The sequence below is a fragment of the Salvia miltiorrhiza genome, chromosome 2, assembly GCF_028751815.1.
Source record: "Salvia miltiorrhiza cultivar Shanhuang (shh) chromosome 2, IMPLAD_Smil_shh, whole genome shotgun sequence".
NCBI classification, from domain to species: Eukaryota; Viridiplantae; Streptophyta; class Magnoliopsida; order Lamiales; family Lamiaceae; genus Salvia; species Salvia miltiorrhiza.
The window spans coordinates 36196472-36216485 of record NC_080388.1 but is presented as its reverse complement, the minus strand read 5'-3'; the positions used below and the strand labels follow the sequence as shown (position 1 = coordinate 36216485).

General features: G+C 42.6%; 1 protein-coding gene across 1 annotated transcript; it reads right to left on the bottom strand.

The window, feature by feature from the left end:
• Positions 1-5058: 5058 nt before the first annotated feature.
• Positions 5059-8505, bottom strand: LOC131008383 (uncharacterized). Its single transcript, XM_057935267.1, has one exon. It carries the CDS (start codon positions 8503-8505, stop codon positions 5059-5061), a length of 3447 nt encoding a protein of 1148 aa, XP_057791250.1.
• Positions 8506-20014: the final 11509 nt, after the last annotated feature.

The window sequence follows — 20014 nt, the reverse complement described above, 5'->3', positions numbered from 1 at the left end:
TTAAAAGAGAACTAGCTTTGCTCCGATACTATACATGGTAATAATTATTAATTAAATTAGTAAAATATAAATAATTTATATTTTTTATGTTGAATATATTTTTACAGTATTAGTAAATTTTTCATAATTTAAAAGATAAAATTCATAAATTTTATAATTTATATAAAATAGATTTCACCAATACTACAAGAGTTCAAATTAAGATATGTAAGTAAAATTAGTGATTGATATCTTAGTAATATATTTTTATCAACCATCATTTCTAGTATTTCTAGTAAAGATATCTCAAAATGTCCATATATTTTTTTATTTATCAACTATCAGTTTTAGCATCGATATCTCAAAACATTTATATATTTTTTATTTCAGGTTTCTACTGGGCAAGAAATTTTTTTAAAACTTTTTTTTATGCATATTATATGTTGGGTGCCGGAGGGTCACTGAACTGGTGCATGGGGGGATACACCAGTAGATTATTTTTCGAATTTTTTTTTGAATAACTGAAAGAGTATCGACTAATACTGAAGGATATTTAGACTGAGGTCAACAGTCAAAGAAGTTTTGAGTTAAAAAGGGGTTGTAGACTGATACTGAAATAACTTCAGTATTTTGATTCCAGTTAGGCACGAAGCTTTAACTGATAATCCACGTAGGGCTTCAGTCTAGTATTTTGAAATCGGATAAGTGTTATGAATCTTACTGATTATCCAAGGATTTATCAGTCAAACTAATAACACCACCAGCGGAAAATAAACTTTAAGAAATAGCCATTGTGATTAACACGTTGTCAGATTAAAGTTTCACTTTGAGATTTATCAGTTTCAGTTAACTAAAGAGTTTGTGCACAGATAAGAAAGGTAAATACTGAAAGCGATACACAAACAAGACTTTTACGTGGTTCGGAACAAGTTCCTACGTCCACGATCAGTTGATCACACTGACAATCACTCTAGGCTTATGCTTACGGGTGCACAGCAAACCTTCAACTGAAACAAGGTTTCGGTGCCCATACACTGGATTGGACTTCTCGTCTCTTTCTCAGCACGCAGTTGCAAGGACTACACTTGTCGTGCTTGCGGGGGCTAAGAACTCTTGAGTTCAGACCACTGTCTCGAATTTTCTCTCTCAAACTCTCTTTTCGCTCAATTGAAAAGGGTTCGAAATACCAACTAGATTTCAGAGAATAGGCTCTCTGTAATCGAGGACTTAGGCTTGGGATTTTACAAAGGATTAGCCTAAGGACATAAGAGAATGTATGTAATCAGTGAACAGATTTGGGCTTTGAGTATTCTCTTCTTCGATTCAAACTTTGAAGTCAGTGAAAAGGCTGAATTGCGATTTTGGCAGAGGTTCAGCTTGAGCGTTTGAATCGGTGAATATTGAAGATGTTCCTCGAGCTCTATTTATAGACGAAGTCTTGAATAGATTCGTTGGGAAGATGGTCTTAAAGAATTTGGCCATTGTGAGATAGATTTGAATTTGGCTGAGGCTTCAATCTTCGAGGTTTCTGATTTGGTGAGGAACGACGTCTCTAGGTACAAGAGCATGGTGCATCTGAAAAGTTAGCATAAAAAAAGAATGCTCTGCTCAGGAAAGGACGATCTTCAATATCTCTGCATTTAATGCGGTTGTACTTGGTATGTACGTGGCTTCCTTTTAACTTAAGGTCTTCAGTTCGAGGAAGAATGTCAACTGATACTTGACTTGTGTATCAGTCCGTTAATTCCACGTGGCTAGCATTAGTTATTTTAGGGCTGTAAACAAACCAAGCCGCTCGCGAACTATTCGGAGCTCGGCTCGAAAAAAGCTCGTTCAAGTTCGTTTAGAGAAGCTCGTAAAATAAACAAACCAAACTTGAGCTTAGTAGTATTCGGCTCGTTAGCTCGTGAATATGTTCGTCAAGTGATTCAACTTAAAAAATATAAATTATTAGTAGACATAACTTATATTTATCCACTAAAATTAATAATAATTGTATTAAATCTCTAATTAATTTTGTTTGTTATAAGAAAATAATTAATATATTTATTATTTTAATTAAAATAATTTATTTTTAAAATAAAATAATCAATATTTTGAATATAAATATAAATTTAGAAAGTTCGTATAGGCTCGATTAGGCTCGTGAGCCTCAAAGTATTCGGTAAGTAAAGTTCGGGATTCGATTCGATACTTAACAAACCAAATTTGAGCACACCACTATTCGATTCGGCTAAGCTTGATTACACCCCTAAGTTATTTAGTCATAACTGAATCTTCAGTGAAGTCTTCGTCCATTAAATACTTCAGTATTTGACTTTGGTCTTCTCAGATGCGATCTTCAGTCGAGCGGTTTTCAGTCTTCAATCTTCAGTACGCCGGTCTTCAGTCTTCAGAACTTCAGTCTAACTATATAACTGAACTCTAACACTTGAGTTCGAAAAGTTCTAGACTACTGAAAAGAAAATCTAGGAGTTTTGGTATCATCAAAACCAGGGTAAGGATATTTCATTAATTTTCCAACAATTTCCCCCTTTTTGATAATGCCAAAACCATACAATCAGTCCTATGACACGCGACGACTAAAAACAAAAAAGCAAGATACTAAACATGGTGAATACTATTCCCCTTAACAATATACCTAACATCTTGCGAACTGAAAGAAAACTAAACATATAAAGAACAAGGAAGAAAGCATAACTGAAAAATATAAACAGATAATCAGAGTTTGGATAAAGAAATATTGTCTTCCGATTGAGATCAAGAGGATTGTACTTTCATTACATATGAATTGACAAGATATCAGTTCCAAAAAGGTTTCAGATACAGAGCCAAGGTAAAAAGAAAAAGATTACAACTGAAAGAAAAAGGCTAAGGCCGGCTTCTGTTGGTAAAGGCCACAAACTGTCATCTTGATGCTGTTAAATCTTGTGGATGCTCCTTCTCATCAACTCTCCAGATTTTGCACAGTGCAGCTACTTCTCATTAATTGTTGAAATTAACTCATAATAAAATTAACATCGAAATTGTTTGTAATAAAAAAAAAATTGTAGTTATGAATGGTACGAATTCGTATTTTCTCTATGTTTTATGTACCCTTCTATTACGAACAGTACGAATTCGAGAAAATGAATACATCACTCGCGCAGCATCATAGGTAAAACTTGGGATGGTGTGAGAGAATTTTCTTCTCCCTTATGGCACTAATGGTGATGTTTATGGTTGAATTGGCACATTGATATGATAGATCTTAGAACGGATGGTACAAATTTGTATCATCATTCCAGATCTTGTTAGACCTAAATTTACATATTATAATTCTTGTACATTTACAATTCCTTGAACTATTGGAACTTTTCGCGGGGGAAGGGGGATGAATTAGGGTTTCAGAGAAAAAATGAATGTAAAAGTGATTGAAAGAGAGAGTCGATGTCTTTCGTATGTACAATAGAAAAAAAAAAAAAACGAATCCAAAACACTTAATTTTATTATAATTTATCATAATTATGTTTATAAGATTGATTTCCATTATTTTCTATCACTACTTTAAGATTTGCCGTATATTATCTATTTATTATATGAAAACACAGTTTGTGGCACAATGGTAATTAAAGAATCATGATAAGGGTATTTACAAAATTCAACAAATTTTAATCTCATATATTTTCTCTCTTCTCTCTCCTCTTTCATGGCTCGATTTCTTTCAATTTTTCATACATACTCTCTCTCTCTCTCATATTCTCTTTTTCATATTTTTTTGATTTAAAAAAATCAAATTTTATTTAAAAAACTATTCATTATATATATATCTTAAATTAAAGATAAATGCAAGATCTTTAATTTGGTATAAAAATTATCAAATATAAATTTAAAATAAATAAATTATTATATTTTAAAATTTTAAGATGTTTATTTTTTCTCTCTCCTATTTTTTTAATCAAATTTTCATATTTTTGTCTTTTCTTATTTATATGGTTGTTTTAAGGTTGTCGTTATTATTAAAATTTTAAGATGTTTATTTATTTTTAAAAAATAAATATCATTGAAACATTATATTTATATGTTGAATTATTTTATCAAGCATAACATAAAGATACCTTTAATTCTTTTGTGGAAATATCACATCTCCTTAATACTAAACAAACGTTTACTTTATCTCTTTGGTTTACTATTGTATATAAATTTAGTGGCCTTTTTGCACATCAATTTTGAAATATATATTAAAATTATCCAATTATTATATATTTTGTATTTTGCATACTCGCTTATTTTTTGGTCAAATTTTGTGCTGAAATACTATATGAAATCCTACGTACCATATTTGTCGATTACTAATATAATGTTAATTTTGGCATATTAAAACAATGTCATTTACGTTTAAAATTAGCATATAACTAAATAAATTAAGAATCGAAGTATTAAATTAAGAGAAAGTGAGATGAATGAAGCTGATGAGAGAAAATGATAAGAAGTAATCCAAGAAATCAAAGTAATAGATATAAACTAATTTTTGCTGCAAAAAATATGATTTTTTTTAATAAGGTTATATTATAAAGAGAAAGAGAAAAAAAAAAAAAACAGCCAAAAAAGGATCCCTTGAAAGCACAAAAGAGAGCAGACTAAGGGCCGAGTCTCGAAAAAACCTCCATAGAGAAAACCCGCAAGGGAAAACCTCTAAGGAGAAAAAAGAGTACTCATAAAAAAACAAAAACAAACGACCTAGAGTAGTTGAAGAGCGGGAAGGACTGCCTCAGAAACTCCGGCCGAACCATCGTCCCTAGGCAATCCGGCTCTGCAACCCCAAAACAAGCACAAGCACAGACCGAGCTGAAAACACCGCAACTAACCTGAAAGAACGAGCTGAAAGAGGCCAAAGAAAACTAGCGAAACGCGCAGAGACAACCACATCTCCAAACTCTCAACGCCGATAGCCAAACGCCATCGCGGAGCAACCAACAGGACCCGACTCCCCAAACCCCAGCGCCGAGCACACCCAGCAGCTGAAAAAAGGCCAGGAAACGCCCTATCTCAACAGCCAAAACCATCCCATCAGGCAGCTAAAACAAGCCCCCACAGCCATCAACCACGAACACGAACAAAACTGTGAGTGGCCATATCCAAAGCAACAGCCTTCCTGACATCATCAATCGCATGAGGCCACCATCCTTCCGACCTATCAGGATTAGCCATAATATCAGCCGCAGAATTACCTTCCCGGTAAATGTGAGAAACCATAATCTGCATATCCGTAAGAAGATGCAGCGTGCGGTTCCAAGACGCCACAAATCTCCAAGGAACATCCCGGGCACGAGAGCTTAACAGATTTACCACATACATCGAATCCGCCTCAATCCAAAGAAACATCCAACCCCGAGCATGAGCAATCGCAATCGCAGTAATAACCGCATGTAATTCAGCCTCAAACGCATAACCACGACCACCTTTCAAGTGAAAGCAACCACGGACCCAGCCAAACTTATCCCGAAAAACCGCACCAGCTGCAATAGCACCTGGCGAACCCGCAGCCGAACCATCAGTATTGACCTTGATCCACTGGCCAACAGGAGGCCACCAATACACCTCAATCATTAACGGAGGCGGAGACGCACGAGAAACAACACCAAGACTACGGGTGATCAAATAATCCTGCCAAGAATTCGAAACCGAACCGATTTTAAACGATGACGCATCGAGCTCCTTAAACGCCACTTTAACGAAGCTCATCACAGCCCTTGGATCGAAACTCTCATCATTGAAAATAGCTCGGTTCCTCCCCTCCCAGATACGCCAAAGAATCGACAAAACACCTAACTTCCAAAAGGAGTTCACTTGAGAACTGAACTTAGCATTCCAAGCCAAAACCAGGAAGCTATGAATATCCGGTGCATGCCCAGAATCACCCTGATGAAACCAACCAAGAAAATCCATCCAGATCGGTCGCACTACCGAGCATTCCCAAAACAAATGGGATATAGTCTCCTCCGCAGCACCACATAAAGAACACCGATTGGGTCCCAAGGTACCCTGACGAATGAGAACATCCAGGGTCGGCAAGCGGCTCTGAATTATACGCCAACAAACAATCGAGCGTCTCACAGGGATATAATTCTCCCAAATCCAATCTCCCCAACGGACTTTGGGAAAGCTATGGCAGATACGAGAATAGGAAAGAGCCGCCGTAACATCACCTATAACAGAATGTTTCCAGAACCTCAAGTCCTCACTCTCCCCAATAGGCAATAATAAAATATCACAAACCGTGTCTGGAAACTGAATAAAGAAATCCTCAGCGAAATGCCAAGCTCCCTCAAAATAATAATCAGCCACCGATTGATGGAGAAATTCATGCATGAAGTGCGGAACCTGAAGCTTATCCACCAACTTATAACCAAGCCAATCATCAAGCCAGAAATAAGTAGAAGAGCCATCCCCAATAAAGGAATATGAATTGTCCACCAGCTCACTTACATTCTCACGAATACTAGTCCAGACCGGCGAAGAAACCAGCGAAGACTTAGCATTCCCAAAACCAGTCAGGTACCTCGTGCGAATAATGGAAAACGCGAAGTCAGTCCCTTTAATGCACTTCCAAGCCAGCTTCATCATAAAACTCTTATTCATGATACCGAAATCTCTAATCCCCAAGCCACCTTCCTGGCGAATAGCACAAACCCGAGACCAACCAACAGGGCAGGTAGGTCGCTGATCAATCCTGCCTGTCCATAAGAAATTCCGGCACTTTTTATCTAAGCTGTGGAGAAGAGATTTTGGCCATCGATAAATCATCATCGAATGAATAACAGAACTCTGAATAACCGAACGAATCAGACAGAGCCTTCCAGCGATAGAGAGCTGCAATCCATTCCAGCGAGAGAACTTCTGAACAATTCTGTCATAAATGCTGGTAAAATAAGAAGCACGAGAGCGACCCGTAAAGATTGGAACGCCAAGATAAGTAACAGGAAGGCATCCCACAGCAAACCCAAGTTCTCGGGTAATATTACGACGCATGACAACAGCAACCCCCGAACCAAAGAAGACATGAGACTTCTCGATGCTGCAAACTTGACCAGACAAACTCCCATAATAATCAAGAATCTCCTTGATTTTACGCGCATTTTTCTGAGAAGCCTTACAGAAAATAAGGATATCATCCGCATAAAGCAAGTGAGTAGGGAAGTTACTCGCCCTACTGAAGCTCATCGGCTGAAGATGACGAGAATTCACACAATTGATGAAAAGGTGACTGAGAACATCTTCCGCAATGCCAAACAGAATGGGGGACAAATGATCCCCTTGTCGAACACCCCGATAGCAAGCAAAGTATCCGCTAAGATTCCCATTATAAAAAATAGAAATTCTAGCCGAAGAAAAGATAATAGAAATCCATCTAATAAAATTCTCATGGAAGTTATTAGCACGAAGAACCTGCAAAATAAACCTCCAACTCATCGTATCAAAAGCTTTGCGAATATCCACTTTGCAAGCAATGTTCGAACCACGACCCGATCTATTCATACAATTAAAACCCTCTGAACCCAGCACAATACAATCATGAATAGATCTTCCTTTGATGAATCCGAACTGATTCTGAGAGACCCCCTCCGCAGCCACCAAACTGAGACGAGTTGCCAAAATCTTGGAAATAATTTTGAAAAAGAAATTGGACAAGATGATAGGACGAAGATCAGCCACAGTCTCCACAACATCTTTTTTAGGAATCAAAATCAAAGTACTCGCATTGCAACCAGCCGAAAGATAAGAATGCAAAAAGAAAGCTCTAACCGCATCAATGATATCCACTTTAATCGTAGACCAGCAGCTCTGAAAGAAGCGCCCAGAGAATCCATCCGGACCCGGAGAACTATTAGCATCCATACTGAACACCGAAGCAGAAATCTCATCCTCAAGGGGGATACTCGTGAGATGGCGGTTCTGCAACTCTGAAACCCAAGGATCAATATTCGCCTCCAACTCAGCAAGATCCACCGAAGTCTGTCTATCCTCAGAAAACAGTGACGAGAAAAAATCCGTAACATGCGCCTCGATAACCTCCGGATCATGCACAACCACCCCATCAATTTTCAAATGGCCAATCGAAAATCCCCGGTTCCGGAACTTAATCATATTGTGAAAAAAAGTCGTATTCCGGTCCCCATCAACAAGCCAATTGATACGACTTTTCTGCTGAAGCATACTATTTTTTCTAGAAAGGAGCACATTAATCTTAGCCTGAGCCGACACCTCCTCATCAAACAAATCATTCGTATATCCCGACTCAGCAATATGAGTTTGAATCTCTAAAAGATCCTGCTGATACTCATGAATGGCAGTATCGACGTTACCAAAAACCGTCTTATTCCAAGAGCGAATCACACCACGAAGACGGCGCAATTTAAACATAACTCGAAAAATAGGGCAATGAGCATCAACATTATCATTCCACGACTCAGCGACCATGTTTTGAAAATCCGGGTGAAGAACCCACATATTGAGAAACTTGAAATGACGCTTACCAGTAGGCATGGCAAGCTTACATTGAAACACCAACGGAGAGTGGTCCGAATAAATCCTAGGAAGAGCGTGAGAATTAAGAGTCCCACATATCCGCGAACCCATCAGAGATCAGTGCTCTATCAAGCACCGATTCCACATGCCTAGGCAAAAATCGACGACCCGACCAAGTGAAGCGCAGACCAGAAGTGGTGGGCTCGCCAAAACCAGAAGCTTCAATGAAATCACAGAAGTCCTGACAAGCGCGCCTGTACGGGAGAACCGAACTAATCCTCTCATTAGATCCTTTCACCGCATTAAAATCCCCAATAAACACAGTATTTCTGCAAATAACCGAGAGTAAATCAGCCCACAAAATACGACGCTCCCCAGCATCATTCGAACCATGAATAACAGCCACGCGAAAATTACGGTTCTGCCAATAACAATCCACCACTACAGCCTGAGAAGAGGAGAAGACAACACTAGTCTGGACCGAAGGGTGCGTCAGAAACCAAATATTAGAACGACGAGGCATCCTGCAATTCTGATGACAAGGTACCATGTTCAAAGATAACCAAAAATTCTGCTGGATTTTTTGAAATTTAGATTTCGGCTCAATAATACCCAGCATAATAGGAGCAAAGGAATGACAATACTCCTTCATCAAACGCTTAGACTCGTCCGTAAGACCCCGGACGTTCCAAACGAGCATATTCATCAAAATGTGGAAGAATGCGTGGACTGGTTGTCAGCCAGCTCCACTTCGTCTGCCCAACGTTTATTAGCAACAGAATCCATCACTCGCAAACTCTCGCGATTGCTGCGATCAACCACATAAGGGTTTGGCTTGTGTCCCGCCTCCACCGACTTCCTAAGCCGCTGCTTGATACTTTCTTCCTGTTGTTTTAGAGAAATGTTGTGATTGCGCGCCACCTGAACCTGCTCATGCTTCGGAGGCCTCCCACGACCCTCGTTTCCCCGTGGTTTCGGTACTAGTCTGCCCCAAATTTCTTTGCAAACGGTCAATTTTTATTTGGTTCTCCAAGGCCGCCACCTTTTTATCATAAACCTCCGCTGTCATAGGCTTAATCATCTGCACTCCATCAGATCCCAACGGCGTCTGCACTCCAGAGGAGTCTTGCTGTCCCCCCGGATGGACCCACTGATTCTGCTCAGTACACGCATCTCCCGACGAATGCTGCCGATTAACCATCGGCAAACCAATCTGCATAGAATCAGCCTTCGAACTTCCATCAAGCATCTGATGTGCGTGTTCAGCCTTCATGTTCAGCGTTGGATCTTGGTCATGCTGCTGTTTAAGCGCGGAATCAATCTCACCAATCTGCCACTGCTCAGCCAAGGATGAACGCAGCATGCTCAAATCTGATGGTGACTGTCTAGCAGCCTCCGGACTGTCCCTAAACAGTTGGCGTGTCGGACTGCTCTGCTGCTGTTGCCTCTTGCCCACATCAACAATCACATTGCCAGCTGACCCATGAGCAATTTCCTCCTCCTCTGAATCCACATCCTCCACCACACCTTCCCTGAAAGTCTTTAAAGTTAAATCAGTCTCCGGGTCATTGCGAAACGTAGCATTTTGCGGCTTGTTCTCCGACACTGGCCGAGTAAATTTGTCTAACAAATCCGGACCAGACAAATGTTCCGATTGTTCATCACCTAACACCTGAAATGAGTTTTGAGATCGTCTACCATTAACAATTTGTCAATCCTTATTAGCAAGAGTTTTCTTCTTATCAGGAAGCTTCTGTTCCGTCTTCTCCACCAGTTTATTTGTACCTTTATTACCAGAATTCCCCTTCAACACTTTACGACATTTATCAGCAGAATGTCCCACCATTTTGCAACGAGGGCAAAACAACGGAAAGTTTTCAAAATTGAACTCCACCGAAAAGGAGCAATCACCACCTTCCACAATTAAAGTTTCAGGGATATGTTGCGTTAAATCCATCTCAACCTGCACACGCACAAAATGACCAACCTCACCGCTTAAAGAAGCCGCATCAGTTCTGAGGGGTTGCCCCAAAATCCCAGCGATACCCGCAATAATTTCTGGATGCCAATACTCAACCGGTAAGTAGTAAATTCGGACCCAAATCTGAGCAAACGAAGACGACGCTTTATAGGGATTAAAATTCCGCACCCACTCACGAATCAGCAACTGCCCCGAAGCAAGATCCCAACCCGATCTCTCCATGGCCAGAATTTTATCTTCGTTCGTCTGGAATTTGATAGTATAGAAACCTTTACCCATAGGCATAAGGGTCCACGGATCTTTCGGCTTCCAAATTCCTTGCAATTCAGCCTTGAGCTCCAGAGAAGTTCTAGGTTTTTCTCCTTTATTAAGAAGGTGCCTTCCAATAAGAGAAAATTTGAAGTTGGAGACCTGTTGCATATAAAGATCACGAGGGATAGCGATCGACGCCGACTCCCCATGTTTGACCGCTTTCAAGGCATGGAATCTGTGGAGAGGTATGTCCGGCTTGCGCGCAGGCCTTGGAGCAACCTTATCAGCATAAGAAACTTTCGGCAACTCAGTCACGTTTGTATCATGCAAATCATCGGGACGTGCCTCGCCAGTCAATGGCTTCTGCCCCATCAACCCTTGGTTTTCCATGTTAGGAATCTGATTCTCAAGATTACCAGACGGCAAAGAAGGGACTCTCTGGTTTTCCACCATCATCCCAGAATTATGAGAATTCGCTCCCCCTGAACCGGGAGAGCTTTTGTTGCCATCGAAATTGGAAGAGACCTGTGGCAGATTGAGCCCACCCCTATCAAGAACAAGGTGAGGGCCTCCGGAATCCATCGCCGGCTAAAGGAAGGCGGCGCAGAAACTAGGTGGTTTTCGTCAAGCTCTCGCCCACTGCACCCAGATTGCCTCAACAAAGGAGGCGGCACCGCCGTGGATGCAGCGCCGATCGAGGGAAGGGGCTCCAGGCGGCGACCTGGGCGCAGTGCGCGGATCGAGGCTCAGAGCGGCGGAGATGGCAGGTGGTGCTCGGCAGGGGCCTCAGGGCGGCAGATCTGGGCGCGGCGGAGATGGCAGCAAAATCACGCACGGCTCTTCTCTGAATTAGAGCGCGGCGGAGAAAGACCTTCTCTTAATTACTCTGTCTACCAGATCGCCAGATCGCAAGATCTTTCAACGGCCGAAGGGACTGCGGCCGACGGAGCTTGGAAACGGAGGCGAGCAAAGGCAGGGACTGCAAGGCTGGGCCTCGCGACTGGGCGTCTCGCGTCTGCGTCTGGGTCAAGCGCGGCGGCACTCCGGTGGGAGAGGCGGGTGGCGCTCAGGTGGGAAGAGGCGCGGTGGCCCGGTGGCCCGATGGGAGTCGTCCTGCGACGAGGGTATCAGAGCATGTTCTCAGTCAATGGAGTATGATTTATGCTTAATTGTTCTAATTTTAGGGGTTTGCATGTGCATATTTTAAATTAAATCTTCTGGAAATTGGTGCGTTTTATGGTTTGTTTGATGCTTTGCAGGAGATTTGGGTTTATAGATGGAAGAATGCAATTTTGGAGATTTTTGGGCTAAAAATGGTGTTTTTAGCAGACATCGACATAGCAGAGCTAAGTGCCAAAGTCAAAGTCATCGCTACTGCAGTCAGCGCTGCCGAATCCAGCTCCACCCATTCTTGCCAGCGCTGACCATTTTCAGCTCCGCCCATTCTTGCCAGCGCTGACCATTTTCAGCTCCACCCATTCTTGCCAGCGCTGGCCATTTTCAACTCAGCTCATAACTGCCAGCGCTGACCATTTTCAGCTCCACCCATTCTTGCCAGCGCTGGCCATTTTCAACTCAGCTCATAACTGCCAGCGCTGACCATTTTCAGCTCCGCTCATTCTTGCCAGCGCTGACCATTTTCAGCTCCGCCCATTCTTGCCAGCGCTGACCACTTTCCAGCTCCGCCTATTTCGCCAACGCTGACTACCTTTCCCAAGCATAATCATAGGAGTTCACTTTCCAGAGCTATGTTTATTCTTTCCAGCTCCGCATATTCTTGCCAGCATCATTACTTTCCAGCTATGTTTATTCTTGCCAGCGCTGCCGCATGTGTATCTAGCTATGCTTATTCTCATCAGAGCTAGGTCTATAAATAGGGTTTCATTTCTATTGTAAAATCATCTATCTTTTGCTATAGTTTTAGACTCCATCCTTGAGATCTCTTGGCATCCGAAATTGAGAAATTATTGCTTTCATAGTTCTTTTTCATAGTATTGAAAATTCATTGTTTTTAGTTAGTTTTCGATTAAGTTAAGTTTTTAGTTATTTATTGGATTGTGATTGCGTGACACAATTACACGTTCAAGACATTTACGGTATTTCGTATTTCAATTCAATTTATTTTCGTTTAATCATGTTTATGTTTTTAGTTCATGTTTATGCTTTCTTTTTAATTATGCAATTTAAATTATGCACTTTAGTTTAATGCTTAGATTAGTTTTATTTTTAATTTACAAGTACTTAATTTCTTAAGTTAGATTTTATTTAAGTTGTTTTAATTCTGCCTAGGGTTAATAATTTAAATCGCCTAGTAATTTTACAATTTGGTTTTAATTCAGTTTTAAGTTTCAGTTCTAGATTAATAATCAAACTCTTTACTGCTTTCTTTTATTACTTTTTCCACGATACTACTAGAAGCCCTTTAAGACTTTCCTTGAGAGATGACACTGGGTCAACTTACCATCACTAGAATGTCCTTGTTCTATTGCAAGTCAAACTAGAGGTGTTCTAGGTTGAGTCAAATTTTGGCGCCGTTGCCGGGGAAAGTTTTAGGCGTTTTAGTTGTGTCGTTTTTACTTGCTTTATTTAATTTCCAGTTTTTCTCGATTTTGTTTTTACGTTTCTTCCACTCGGTACGCGTAATCTGTTTGTTCAGTGTTATGCATGCAGGGACGCCGTAGTCTTAAAGGCAAATTGGTGTCTCCAACTGATGATTTCTACTCTGGCTCTGAATCTGAACCTGAAATTCCAGAGCACACCGTAGAGACAAAGTAGGAAGAGGCCAGCCCTGCCTTCAAGTTCTTCGCTGCCGAAGTCAACGCTGCCAGCTCTGCCGAAGTCAACGCTACCAGCTCTGCCGAAGTCAACGCTGCCAGCCCTACCTTCAAGGAGGAAGAGGCCAGCCCTGCCTTCAAGTTCTTCGCTGCCGAAGTCAACGCTGGCAGCGGTGCCGAAGTTCGCACTGCCAATTTCAGCACAGACCAAGCCAGCCCTGCCAACTTCCGCACTGAGCAGAAAACCACCAAGGAAGAAACCAACTCTGAACAGGACAAAGTTGAGCAGAATTTAAACGAGGAGAAGAAGGAGATGGCCCAGAACCAGGAATACATGGGAGACTTCACCAGACCTGTGATTGGAGATACCAACACATCGGCAATCGTGCTCCCCACTGCTGTGAGAAACTACAATCTCAAACCAAATGACTCGAGTTTACTGCCGGTGTTCCACGGGATGCCAAGCGAGGATGCTCTGCAATTCATCCGAGATTTTTGCACCCAAGTGCAAACAATTCCTTTGCTTAGTCTCACGGAGGACCAACTCAAGCTCAAGTGCTTCCCCTATGCACTTAAAGACCGGGCGAGGACGTGGATGCTATCTCTGCCACCCAACTCAATCACTACGTGGGGAGATGCTTGTGAAAAATTCATGCTGAAATACTACCCAAGCCATAAGACACAGGAGTTGAGAACAAAAATAATGGAGTTCACCCAAGGAGCGGACGAGCCTTTGCATGAAGCTTGGGAGAGATATGAAGAACTCCTCCGTCAATGCCCTCAACATCAATTCACTAATGTTATGTTGATGCAGTTCTTTTACGATGGGTTAGTGCAAACTGCCCAATTTATGGTGGATAGCACGGCAGGAGGTAACATAGCTCGGAAGACAGCAACTGAGTTAAAAGGGATTTTCAAAACTTTAGCTGAGAGCTCCCAACAAAAATCCGTCCGTGGAAGAAGAGTTGAAGCCAGCGCAGTGACGAATCAATTTGAAATACAACAACAATTGGCTTCAATCATGCGGGATGTACAACAACTGAAGATGGGCAAGATGGATACACCTTCCGTTCCGGTGCAGAATTCAGCTCTGCAGAATGCAGCGCTGCCGACGCCAGCTCTGCAGAATGCAGAACTGCCGATGTCAGCTCTGCCGAACCCAGCTATGCAGAATATGGAGCCTTGTGGTATTTGTGGAGATTTCAGCCACGGAGCTAATGAGTGCCATAGAATGGGAGAGTTTACTCCGGAAGGACAAGCCGAGGTCTATGCGGCACAAGGATTTCAAAGCTATAATCAAGGGCTAAGTAGACCATATGGGCAGAACATGAATCAAGGGCAACAGAATGTCAATGGAGGATGGAGAAGTCAACCGAATGCTGTATGGGGAAATCAAAATTTTGGGGGGAATCAATACCGTCGACCACCCCAAATGGGCTACCAACAGCAACCACAATATTTCCCTCCGCAGCAAAGCTCCTCTCAACCATATAGACCGCAATACCAACACCAACAATCAGCCCTGCAGCAGAGTGCACAGCCCATGCCACCACAGAAAACATCCCTAGAGGATACCTTGCAAGCTTTCATGGAGATTAGTAAGCAAAATATGGAGATGACTAAGCAGAATATGGAGTCCCAAGCATCTACCATAAAAAGGCTTGAAACAACTGTCGGTCAACTTTCCGGTACTTTGAATCAAATCCAACAACAACGGCAGCCCGGAAAGTTTCATGGCCAACCTGCTCAGCCGCATCAAGCTCTAGCTGTAACTGTTCTTCGTAATGGTAAGATGGTGGATAACAAAGTGGAAGTGCCAGCGCTGCCAAGATCATCCCTGACGAACTCAGCATTACAGAATCTCTCAAAGTCAAAGTCAGCGCTACTGCAGTCAGCGCTGCCGAATCCAGCTCCGCCGATGTCAGCGCTGCCAAGTCCAGCTCTGCCTAATTCAGCTCTGAATAGCTCTGCCTTCACAAGAGCAGAGCTGCCGAGCTCAGCACAGCCCAGACCAGAGATGCCGAGCTCAGCTCTGACCAGCCCTACCAATGGAGAGAAGGCAGATCAACAAAAAGATGGAGAGATGGAGGAAGAAAAGGAGAATAAACTTCATAAGTCTACCACACCCTATCGACCTCCGATCCCTTTTCCTAGCAGATTGAAGAATGAAAAGCTGGATAAACAGTTCGCCGACTTCTACGACATGCTTGCCAAGGTGAACGTGAATCTTCCTCTCCTTGATGTGATCAGAAAAGTACCGGCGTATGTGAAGTTTTTCAAGGAGTTGGTTTCCAACAAGCGAAAGTTCGGGGACAATGAGAAAATTTTAGTTTCGGAAGTAGCGACCTCAATCATGCAGCAATCCTTACCACCAAAGCAGCGCGATCCAGGCAGCTTTGTGATTAATATTGCTTTGGGAAATGGTAAGAAGGCCACGGGTATGTTAGATCTGGGAGCGGGAATTAATTTGATGCCTTACTCTATTTTTCAACAATTAGAGTTAGGTAATTTGAAATCCACTCGCATGTGTCTACAACTAGCTGATAGGTCCGTTAGGTACCCCCGTGGGATAGTAGAGGATATTCTGGTTAGAGTCGGGGGTTTGATTGTGCCTGTTGATTTCGTAGTGCTTGAGATTGGGGATGTGCATGAGAATGGTAGAGACCACACTCTACTATTAGGAAGACCCTTTATGGCGACCACTAACACTTTGATTGATGTTAAACATGGAACTATTAAAATGACAGTGTTAGGGGAGTCGGTGTCTTTTTCGGTGCATGAAAATCGTGCAATGCCTTCTACGAATTTCATAAGTGAATGTTCATATATAGATGCTATTAATGGCTTGGTTGAGAAGGTATTTATTCAGGAACAGGAGTATATGGAAGCTTTTGCTGGATCGGCCGACATGGAGGAATTAGCTAAGGAAGCTGAAGAATCAGCGCTGCCTGAAGAGTCAGCGCTGCCGCAGCCAGCTCTGCCGATTCCCGCGCTGCTACAGTCAACTCTGCCGAGCTCAGCACCCTTCAGCCATACCGAGCTGCCCTTTGATGAACAGATGGAAACCAAGAGGTCGGCGCTGGAACTAAAGGAACTCCCTGCCAATCTCAAATATGTATTTTTAGAAGCAGGTGAGGAGAAGCCAGTGATCATATCTTCCACGCTGACTTGGGAGCAAGAGGCAGCGTTGCTCAAGGTATTGAAGAGAAACAAGGCAGCTTTGGGATGGAGCCTGGCAGACATTCGTGGCATAAGTCCAGCCACATGCATGCACAAAATTAACCTAGAGGAGGGAGCAGCACCCAAGCGAGACGCTCAGCGACGATTGAATCCTATTCTGATGGATGTCGTGCGCAAGGAAATCCTTAAGTTGCTGGCCGAAGGGATCATCTACTCTGTCGCTGATAGTGAGTGGGTGAGTCTCGTGCATGTCGTGCCAAAGAAAGGAGGAATGACGGTTGTGCGCAATGACAAGATGGAGTTGGTACCGACGCGTCCTACGACGGGATGGCGGATGTGTGTTGACTATAGGAAACTCAATGCCGTCACCAAGAAGGATCACTTTCCTCTCCCTTTTGTTGATCAAATGTTAGATCGTTTAGCTGGGCATGATTTTTATTGTTTTCTTGATGGTTTGTCAGGATATTACCAGATCGCGATCGCCCCGGAAGATCAACTCAAGACTGCCTTCACCACTCTTTTTGGGACGTTTGCATGGAAGAGGATGCCGTTCGGGTTGTGCAATGCACCCGGGACGTTTCAAAGATGCATGATGTCCATATTCTCTGAAATGATTGGTAAATTCGTGGAGGTTTTTATGGATGATTTTTCGATTTTTGGGCAGTCCTTTCATGATTGTTTGACGAAGATTGATGTAGTGTTGCAAAGGTGCATTGAAAGTGGCTTAACCTTGAGTTGGGAAAAGAGTCATTTCATGGTTACACGTGGTATTGTCTTGGGTCATGTGGTGTCTAAGCATGGACTAGAGGTCGACAGAGCTAAAGTGAAGGTAATCCAAAAGTTACCACCCCCTATTGATGTTAAAGGAATTAGGAGTTTCTTAGGTCACGCCGGTTTTTACCGACGTTTCATTAAAGATTTCTCTAAAATTAGCCAACCTCTATGCAAACTGCTAGCTCAGGACATTCCGTTTAATTTTGATGACTCTTGCATGAATGCCTTTGAAACATTAAAACTAAAATTGAGCTCTGCCCCGGTGGTGATTGCGCCTGATTGGTCATTGCCCTTTGAAATTATGTGTAATGCGTCTAACTCTGCTGTAGGAGCTGTGCTAGGTCAGCGTGTGGATAAGATGTTACGTGTAATTTACTATGCTAGTTTAACTCTGAACAGTGCACAAGTAAATTACACCACTACTGAAAAAGAGATGCTTGCTGTGGTCTTTGCCTTAGATAAATTTCGTGCCTACATCATTGGGTCTAAGGTTATTGTTCATAGTGACCATGCTGCGCTGCGATATTTGATGACTAAACCTCAAGCTAAAGCTCGTCTGATCCGTTGGGTTTTACTGTTGCAAGAATTTGATGTAGAGATCAGGGATAGGAAAGGGAGCGAGAACCATGTAGCTGACCACCTTTCACGCTTGGATAATCATCGGATAGAGTCGAATCTTAATTGCATCCCTGAATCTTTTCCTTTTGAGCAAACATATGCATTAACCTTTGACAAGTGCAGCGCTGCAGAGTCCAGCTTTACCGAGCCCAGCTCCACCGAATGCAGCGCTGCCCAGCCCAACGCGGCTCAGTACAGCCCTGCGAGCGCCGAGCCCTGGTATGCCGATATTGTCAATTACTTAGTTTGTGGTATTCTACGACCTGAGCTGACATCGCAGGAGAGAAAGAGATTTTTAGCTCAGTGCAGGCACTACTATTGGGAGATTCCTCACCTCTTCAAGCTTGGAAAGGATGATGTCATTAGACGGTGTGTGCCGACAGAAGAGCAACAACAAGTGTTGAAGATGTGCCATGAAGATCATTGTGGTGGACACTTTGGGGGGCAGAAAACAGCACATAAAATTCTTCAATCAGGTTTGTTTTGGCCTTCCATTTTCAAAGATGCACACATTTTCACTCTTGCATGCGATAGGTGCCAGAGAGTAGGAAATATCGGCCGCAGGAATGAGATGCCTCTCCAAAGCATATTAATTGTTGAAATTTTCGATGTGTGGGGCATTGATTTCATGGGGCCATTTCCTACTTCGCATGGGTTTCAATATATTTTACTTGCTGTAGATTACGTGTCCAAGTGGGTTGAGGCTATTCCCACACGAACATGTGATGCTAATGTGGTACTTAAGTTTGTGCAAGAGAACATTCTTTCTAGATTCGGATTTCCTAGAGCCATCATTAGCGATGGAGGTAAGCACTTCTGTAACAAGTTGTTTGCAAAGCTCATGAAGAAGAATGGAATCACGCACAAGGTAGCAACACCTTATCACCCGCAGACCTCTGGCCAAGCCGAGACGAGCAATCGGCAAATCAAGGGAATTTTGGAGAAAACGGTTCAACCCTCGCGCAAGGACTGGTCCGCAAAGTTGAATGATACTCTTTGGGCGTACAGAACTGCCTTCAAGGGCGTGCTTGGGATGAGTCCGTACCGTCTCGTCTATGGCAAGGCCTGCCATCTGCCGGTGGAAATTGAGCATAAAGCTTATTGGGCGATCAAGGCTGCTAACTATGACTTGGACTCTGCTGTGAAGCAGCGCACGCTACAAATGGAGGAGCTAGATGAGCTACGCAATGAGGCGTATGAGAATGCGAGAATTTACAAGGACAAAGTGAAGCGACTCCACGATCGCCGCATTTGCCACAAGAATCTTTGCCCTGGAATGAAGGTGCTCTTGTTCAATTCTCGACTTAAGTTATTTCCAGGAAAGCTGAAATCCAGGTGGAGCGGTCCATTTTTACTCAAAGAGGTGTTCGAGCATGGTGCGGTAGAGCTGTTGAACGAGCACACAAAGGAGAGTTTCCGAGTGAATGGCCATCGAGTGAAGCCGTACTACGAGCACCAGAGCTCGCCTATGGAGGAGGAGTCTCAAGCTCTGCAGAACCCTAGCTGAAGTTCAGCTCTGAAGTCGGGCTGGAGACTTTAACTCTAGCGCTTGGTGGGAGGCAACCCACCTTTGGTTTGTTTTTAATTTTTATTTTTCTTTTGCTTTCTTTGTTTTCGTTGATTGTTTTGAGTCTTTCTTCAGTTTTGGTTGCCAACGCCGACAAAGGGAAGAAGGGAGCCAACGCTAATAATAAAAAAAAAATGAAAAAATTCGTAAAAAAAAAAAAAAAAAAAAAAAAAGGAATAGCTGAAGGAGTTCGTTGCCTAAAAGATTAAGAATACACCAAGTCTAAGAGAAGGCGTTGATTTAAAATGTGTGGGCCAAAGGTGATAAAGGTGTTAAAAATTGCTAAAAGAGAGGGGAAGGAGTCAGCGCTGGATTAAAAACTAAGAAAGGGCCAACGCAGCTTTGGCTAGGAAATTACGTCAACGATTGAAGTTAAAAGAG

Bases quoted from the DNA above. Each gene is read 5' to 3' on its own strand.
- LOC131008383 (XM_057935267.1), bottom strand. From the start codon at position 8,505: ATGCCTACTGGTAAGCGTCATTTCAAGTTTCTCAATATGTGGGTTCTT.